General features: G+C 43.2%; 1 protein-coding gene across 6 annotated transcripts in view; it reads right to left on the bottom strand.

Annotated features, from left to right (window-relative positions):
• The window catches only part of LOC118385080 (spectrin beta chain, non-erythrocytic 1-like), a 106,754-nt gene continuing 99,086 nt past the window's right edge, over window positions 1-7,668 (bottom strand). For 3 of the 6 annotated variants that reach the window (XM_052520970.1, XM_052520969.1, XM_052520972.1), the window contains 5 exons: window positions 5,931-6,020; window positions 4,787-4,962; window positions 4,295-4,489; window positions 4,121-4,163; window positions 1-4,030 (listed from right to left, as the gene is read on the bottom strand). In XM_052520970.1, coding sequence (XP_052376930.1) covers window positions 3,812-4,030; window positions 4,121-4,163; window positions 4,295-4,489; window positions 4,787-4,962; window positions 5,931-6,020 — 723 coding nt within the window. In that variant the 3' untranslated portion in view covers window positions 1-3,811. The remainder of the gene's footprint in view (window positions 4,031-4,120; window positions 4,164-4,294; window positions 4,490-4,786; window positions 4,963-5,930; window positions 6,021-7,668) is intronic. The other 3 variants (XM_052520971.1, XM_052520973.1, XM_052520974.1) reach the window with 3 other exon arrangements.

Genomic DNA, 7,668 nt, shown 5'->3' with positions numbered 1-7,668 from the left:
TTTAAACCATGTTTTATTATTCCTAATATTAGATGTAGATACACAAGTCAACAAACATTATTTTCGATCTGTAATGAAAATGCTCCACAGCACACTGACATCTTGTGGAAGGGTCTGGTATTACAGACACGTACCTGAAAATGGACAGCAGTTATAGTTGTAGTAACAAATATGTTGCAGTAGTAAGAGTAGTAGTAACAGTAGCAATAATAATAATTAATCATAGTAGTGGTATTCACAACTCGCAATTAGTTAAGTCACAGAAGAAGGAAATGACATTATAAAAAAAAAGGGAAATGGCAGTGGGTGGAAAGGTTTATCAAATGCTGCAAAACAGATCAGACTACTGGATGAGAAAATACAAGAACCCCGTGAGACAGCACATCTCCTGTCTAACTCTAGAAAATGGAAGCTCAAATTTGCCATCAGTCCTCTGGTTAATGTATACTGTGTTTCTTTTTCTCTTCAAATAAGAGACCAAGAAACATTTTTAGGTGTTCCACTAACTTTTTAAACCAAAATGCTCAAAACCCTCTTAGGCTCTCTCTCACCATCAATAATACAGTCTATCCCTTTACGCTCAACACTCACCAGTAGCACACAGACTGCACAACATCAACCCAAATCTAGCACCAAATCACAATCAGCTCCACATCTTTCTGCTTGACTGGAAGGCCAGGGTCATTCCACCTTGGTATATCTGTGTGTGGATATGTGTGAGTGTGTGAGAGTGTGAGAGTGTAAGAGAGAGGAGAAAGCAAGAGAGAGGTAGTGTGTCTCCAAGTATGTCCATCACATGACCAATTTGTCCAACCCATCTTAAAAGCCATTAACATTAATACGAATTCATAGTAGAATGGGCCTGAGGAACCTGCTCATGTCTGTGTATAACCTGCCTAGGACTTGAACTGGGTCACTGTGGGAGCAGTTCAGCCAGTAGAGGGCAACACGAGCTACTTTTAGAAGTGCTATGGCCGATCTGGCACCAACTGCCCGATAGTAGTTTTTCACAGTGAATACCACAGACCGAGGCTCACTCAGCTCTACTCTTGAGCATCGCAGACTTTGGTTCGAACTGTGACTAGGGAGCCGAGGGTCAGCTCAGTACATTAGGCTGAGATCAAGAGCTTAGGCTCACAGCTGGGATACAAACCAAGGCAGACCAAGTAGTCTACAGCCTCTTGTATGGCTTTACTGCTGCTTATTTACCCCGAATCATATGAACTGAAATGGCAATAGTCCAATAGTCTTGCCTGTTGAAAAGCTGCACATTTCTGACATTTATTCACTGTGGTTCTTTCCGTCTCTGGTTTAGGGTGAGCCATCTCAGTCAAACAATAACCTAACTGGGCTTTGGTATGCCACACCCTTGCCCCAGATAAGCCTACCACCGAGTAACAGATACCATTGGTTTACAAGAAATTTGGATTTTTCTGTGTTTTGAGCAGTTTCTTGTACAGAAACCTTCCACTCATCTCAGACACTAAAATAAATCACTCACTGTGCCAGGACCCTACGTCGCTGTCAATGTCATCTTTACTTTGATTAAATTATATCAAATAATGGTATTTTCTTTTTGCCCAATGTGAATTCTTTCCAAACTGCTGGGGAGGGGTACTAATGATACACCTGGGCATTCTGGTGTAATACACCACCTTCCACAGCATGGGCTTCATGGTATCATGGGCTTCATGGTATCATGGGCTTCATGGTATCATGGGCTTCATGGTATCATGGGCTTCATGGTATCATGGGCTTCATGGTATCATGGGCTTCACGGTATTATGGGCTTCATGGTATCATGCCATGCTGTACATCGCTTACGGGTGAATCTCATGTACCAATAACATCAAAGTAGAAGAGAATTGGCGACAACAACGAGACACATACAAGTACAATCCTACATGAAGTCATGCCACATATGGAGGAGCTCAAAGCCCTCCAGAAAAACAATTTAAGACTATTCTCTCGGTCACCATCAAGTGAGGAAAGCTCTCCATGGTTACGCCTCTTCCAATCCAACACAGCTATGCTAGCATTTCTCTTCCTTCAACCGCTGATGCGGGTGAGCCTGTCCGTATACGCTCAATGGAACCTGGGTACAGAATCCATATACATACACTGAGTCAATGCCATGGGGCACATATTAAACATTCTTCTGAGATTTGTTTTGTGATCGATAAAGCCTCCTTTGTGATTAAGCACTATTCAAATAGAAGGAATCTCAGCCCTCAGCGTCCAACCCTACCCCATCTGAAATGAACCCTCCACCCTTCCTCTTCCTACTAGCAAACCTCCGCAACCCTATGCCACATTGATGTGCTTCTGCTTACAATCCTCACTAGTGTTTGGCAATGGCAGTGGTAACCAACAGTGTTAACCTGCCCCAGCCATCCCATTAAAAAACAACAGAGGGATCAGGAGGAAGTATGTGAAGTCTGAAAATCATCTAGGAATGTTTCATTAATTAGCATTGTCATCTACATATTCAAACCAAAAAAACAAACAAGAATCCTTAAAGAAAGCCATCCCAACAACTTCTTTGAGCGTGTGTGTGTGTGTGTATATATGGTGAGTGTGTGTATGTGTGTGTATATATGGTGAGTGTGTGTGTTCATATTTATATATATATATATATATATGGTGTGTGTGTGTGTGTGTGTGTGTGTGTGTGTATATGTTAAGTCAGAAAAGCAGAATCCAACTGGACGCTTCGGATTTAGAATAACAAAAAAAAAAAAAAAACACATGCAAAACCCATATCACCATAACTCCCACTCTCACCCTTACTAGAAAACAAACTCTCTCTGGTTTGAATAGAAACAACAAAATTCAAAATCAGAAATAATCCCTCAGCAGAACAAAATCAAATACAGGCAAGATCCAAGTTAAAATAAAACCACTTTAAATATATATAATTTCCCACGGGTGAAAATCACTTACTGCACACTGCTAAAAGTTACTGAGCATTATTTTAAACACCTCAATAACGGTCTTTCCTCAACAAAAGAAACAAGACCAACATGGTCCCGTAGATCAAACTCTTGTTTTGCTCTGCAACATGACTCAAGAAATCTACTGACATACTCTTTAAATGATGTATTTTAATTCCCCCCCTCAAAACCTGCAACAGCAAAAAGATAAATAATAATAAGACCAAAACCACAAAACAAAGAAAAGATATGGGGCTTCCCAAGGAGCACGATAGAGAAAAGGAGAGACTGGAAGAGGGGACCTGGGGACAGCACTCTTTACAACAATTTCTCTGTTATTGGTAAAACAGCATTAAAGTATTTTGCTTGTCTAAAGATTGGTTGAGCCCAGACTAATTTAAACCAACAAATGATCCAGTGTGGGTGAATGAAAGAGAATTGACTTTGAGGGTCCTATTAGCCCTCGGTTCTAATGCTAACCACCCCCTGCCCTCCCCTCTCCCAACAAACCCCTTGGTTTCCCCCGATGATGAGGCCAAAGAGAGTTCTTATTAGTGACTCTGATCAACAAACCCTGCGTATCGGCTGAAAATGCAACTAAAGCTATGGACAAGGGCTTACATTGGTAGGATGAAGCCAAATGTGAGAGATGGAGAAGGAAAGAGAGATATAAAAGAGAAAGAGATGACAAATGAAAATAGAGAGGAGAGAGCGAGAAAGAGCAAGCTCTGTGTGAGCCAGAAATTAGACAAACCCCTCAGGACCCCGGCCGACAGCGATGCGTTTATGCGACAAGAGTGCTTTCATTTCTGCCTGTTTCAGTTTGTTGGAATTTTGAGGAATATAATTTTCCTTGATGTTGTTGTTTTACAAATGTTTTATTTCTTCTTTCCAAAGAAGCTGAACCTCTTCTCACGGTCCCTCTCCTTGCCCTCCTTGTTGCGCATGGTGACTCCGGCAGCGTCTGCTGAGCTGGGGGAGATGGGGGGCATAGTCATGGCTCGGCTCAGGGCCCTGGGGCCTCTGGGGGAGTGGTCTCCTGACCCCCCTGCTGGGATGGAGCTATGAATGGAGTGGATCCACGAGGCCATCTCCGTCTGGGACAGACAACACAGGGTTAGTCCTCAGTAGATCACATACATCAGAGGAGCATCAGAATCTTGTTTGGTTTGAAATGTGACACTCACCTCATCTTTAGCTTGGAACAGGAACTCCTTACCGTCCCCTAGCCTGCAGACACACAATGTAGAACAGAAAACTTGGGTCAGTATAGATGCATATCACACTCCCTTGCTTTTAAGTTAAGTTTACAAGACTATTCTCTCTTCAAACCGCCCAGTTCCCCCTCCCTCTCCTCTCACCGTAGCTTGAAGACGTGTTTCCTCTTCTTGTAGTCGTGTGCCACCTCACACACAGCCTCTCCCAGGCTGATGGGGACTTCTCCGTGGTAGGGGATCCCGCTGGAGGCGCTCTTCTGGTCCTTGTAGAAGCCAAGGCTGCCCTTACGCAGAACACAGTACACATTCTGCCAGGACCTATGGGAAGAGAGAGAGAAGCTGTTGGCGGAAGGCATGCAGGCATGCGCCTGAAAAGGTTAGGGACATCACCAAAGAGTTCATGGCGACACACCACATACAAAATGTAATTTTCTGAAACAAAAGCATGTACATTTCATAAATTCTATTTAAATTTAACTTAATCTTAAATTGATATTGCATTTGCTTAAATTAATCCCATCCTTCAACAGAAGTCTATATGAACTAGGGCTCTCCATTTACCCTTCAGGGAAATCTCACTCTCCCTCCAAGACGGCCCTCCATGCCCCCTGCCCCATTCCCCTCCTGATGTCTTACCTGCTAGCTGCCTTCTTGGCATGGGACTCCATCTCCTGCTTGCGGTAGAGCATGCCCTCCATGGCATCTGTGCCAGGGTCAGCTCTCTTGCTGGGTAGCGTGGCAGACGGGTCCAGGCGTGAAGACGCCAGCCCGCTGTCTCTCCCCGGACCATTCACAGAGTCAGAGTCAGAACCCTGTTGTCCAAGATGGAAGACACACGGCAGTCAGAACAGAACCATTCCAAACTAGAAGCCTGTAAGTTCAGTCCATTGACTGTCGGTCTGAAGTTGACAAAATTATCAATGCTTTAGGGACAACAGCAAAATGGCCATATTCATATGGTAGCTTTGAACATGGTGTAGAAAACATACAGGACTACACAAAGACTGACACAGAAACACACCAACAGACACATGGAGAACAGAACAGCTACAAGCCCACAGATGGAGGGTCAACCTTCATCTGGACGTCATATCCTGCCTTACAGGGCAACTGAGAAAAATGTTGAAATATATGTTTACATTTTTACAATCCAGACTTGGAACATGACAAAAGCAGCACAACGTGTTCCAATGGTGTTGCTATGATATGCTTAAAGGGGGTGTGGCATTGTTATCTTCGTTTCCTGGCACACAACATCAAATTCATTTTGAAAGGAAATCAACATTTCCTCTCGTCAAAAAAACTTTTCCTACTAACACCGCTTTCAAAACCACCCACCCAAGCTAGGCCCACACCACCCAAGGACCTGTTATGTAGGAGATAGCTATGGTTTCCAATTCAGGACAACACTCACATCGTACTAACAATAGCTTGGTGCTGAAACTACTACAGCAACTAACTGCTCTTACAAACACTCATGTCCTGGTCCTTTTGAAGATGAGCACAAACGGAACAGCACCCAGAAAGGCTTGAGAGCCCAAGATTCCTTCGTTGAGACATAATGACATCATTATTGTAATCTGTGTAAGGCATGGAAGCCTGAACATCAATGGGACTGTGTGCTTTTCCTCAATCAAATAAAGCAAAATGGTACAGCAGTGACAGACTGATGGCGCCCTCTATTCGGCCATGCTGAGGTACTGCAGTAGACCAGGAGCTGAGTGAGGGCAGTGATGGGGGGGGATGAGGAAGCTTGGCTAGGGCTAGGATAGGTACTCACACGCGGCGGATGCTTTGGTTTAGACACAGGTTTAGAGACAGGTTCACATTTCTCTTTCTTTCCCACTGATACTGATGATACTGATAAAGACTGCAGGTAAAGATGCAACAAGACATAGTTAAGAAGTCCTTGTGCTTGAAAATAGCATGCTACACTATGCTTACGTGTTTGAAAGAGACCCTGACAGACACACATACACACACAAATAGATATTACAATTTGACGCACACTTATATCATAAATAGACAAACAGTGACTCACGTCTAACGTACAGTACCAGTCAAAAATTTGATTTTTACAATGTTCTACATTGTAGAATAACATCAAAACTATGAAATAACACATATGGAGTCATGTAGTAACCAAAAAATGTGTTAAACAAATCAAATTATATTTTATATTTGCGATTCTTCAAAGTAGCCACCCTTTCCCTTGATGACAGCTTTGCACACTCTTGGCATTCTCTCAACCAGCTTCACCTGGATTGCTTTTCCAACAGTCTTGAAGGAGTTCCCACATATGCTGAACACTTGTTGTCTGCTTTTCCTTACACAGCCTGAAGGTGCGTTGGGTCATTGTCCTGTTGAAAAACAAATGATAGTCCCACTAAGCGCAAACCAAATGGGATGGTGTATCGCTGCAGAATGCTGTGGTAGCCATGCTGGTTAAGTTGTGCCTTGAATTATAAAATAAAATTGGTGACAGTGTCACCAGCAAAGCACCCCCACACATGACACCTCCTCCTCCATGCTTCATGGTGGGAACCACACCTGCGGAGATCATCCGTCCGCCTACTCTGCGTCTCTGAGACATTGCGGTTCGAACCAAAAGTCTAATTTGGACTCATCAGACCAAAGGACAGATTTCCAGGGGTCTAATGTCCATTGCTCGTGTTTCTTGGCCCAAGCAATTCTCTTCTTCTTATTGGTGTCCATAATTATTGGTGTCCTTAAGTAGTGGTTTCTTTGCAGAAATTAGAACACGAAGGCCTGATTCACACAGTCTCCTTTGAACAGTTGATGTTGAGATGTGTCTGTTACTTGAACTCTGTGATGCATTTATTTGGGCTGCAATTTCTGAGGCTGGTAACTCTGGGTCTCTGGTAACTCTGGGTCTCTTATCCTCTGCAGCAGAGGTAACTCTGGGTCTTCCTTTTATGTGGCGGTCCTCAGAAGAGCCAGTTTCACCATAGCGCTTGATGGTGTTGGGTTCACCTTGGGGTCATGAGAGGGGCTCTACCAATTGTTTGATGCGTTATAATAACTGATTATGCTTATGTGGTATTAATAGAAGGGAAAGGGTTATAATACTCTTTACATTTATAGGGTCCTAGAACTACAGATGAACAATATATATGCATTATAAGGTTTAATATTGCTCCACAGTTATTTTCTAGTCTCTGCCTCTTATAAAGAAACGGTCTGAGAGATGTGTGAGTTATGGCAGTCAAAACAGGGTGTCTGTGAGAAGGAACCCTGCAGGGGAGTGTAAGAGATAAGAGACTAGTCAGACATTCCACTATATATCAACTTGGGGAGTGGACGTTCACTGCTGAGCCTTTAGATAACACTGAAACTCTTGTTCGTATAGCTGTGTAGGCATGGGCTTGGCCTCATGAGTCGAAGGTAATGACGTAGGCAGTGACATCACTAAAGCTGGACTTCGGGCTTAATAAAATAACTTATAACTTACTAGGAAACATGCATGCTATGTTCCTGTTGTAAACTTCTGTCTGCAA

The sequence above is a fragment of the Oncorhynchus keta genome, chromosome 6 (genome assembly GCF_023373465.1).
Source record: "Oncorhynchus keta strain PuntledgeMale-10-30-2019 chromosome 6, Oket_V2, whole genome shotgun sequence".
NCBI classification, from domain to species: Eukaryota; Metazoa; Chordata; class Actinopteri; order Salmoniformes; family Salmonidae; genus Oncorhynchus; species Oncorhynchus keta.
This window is presented reverse-complemented; position numbering and strand designations above follow the sequence as displayed.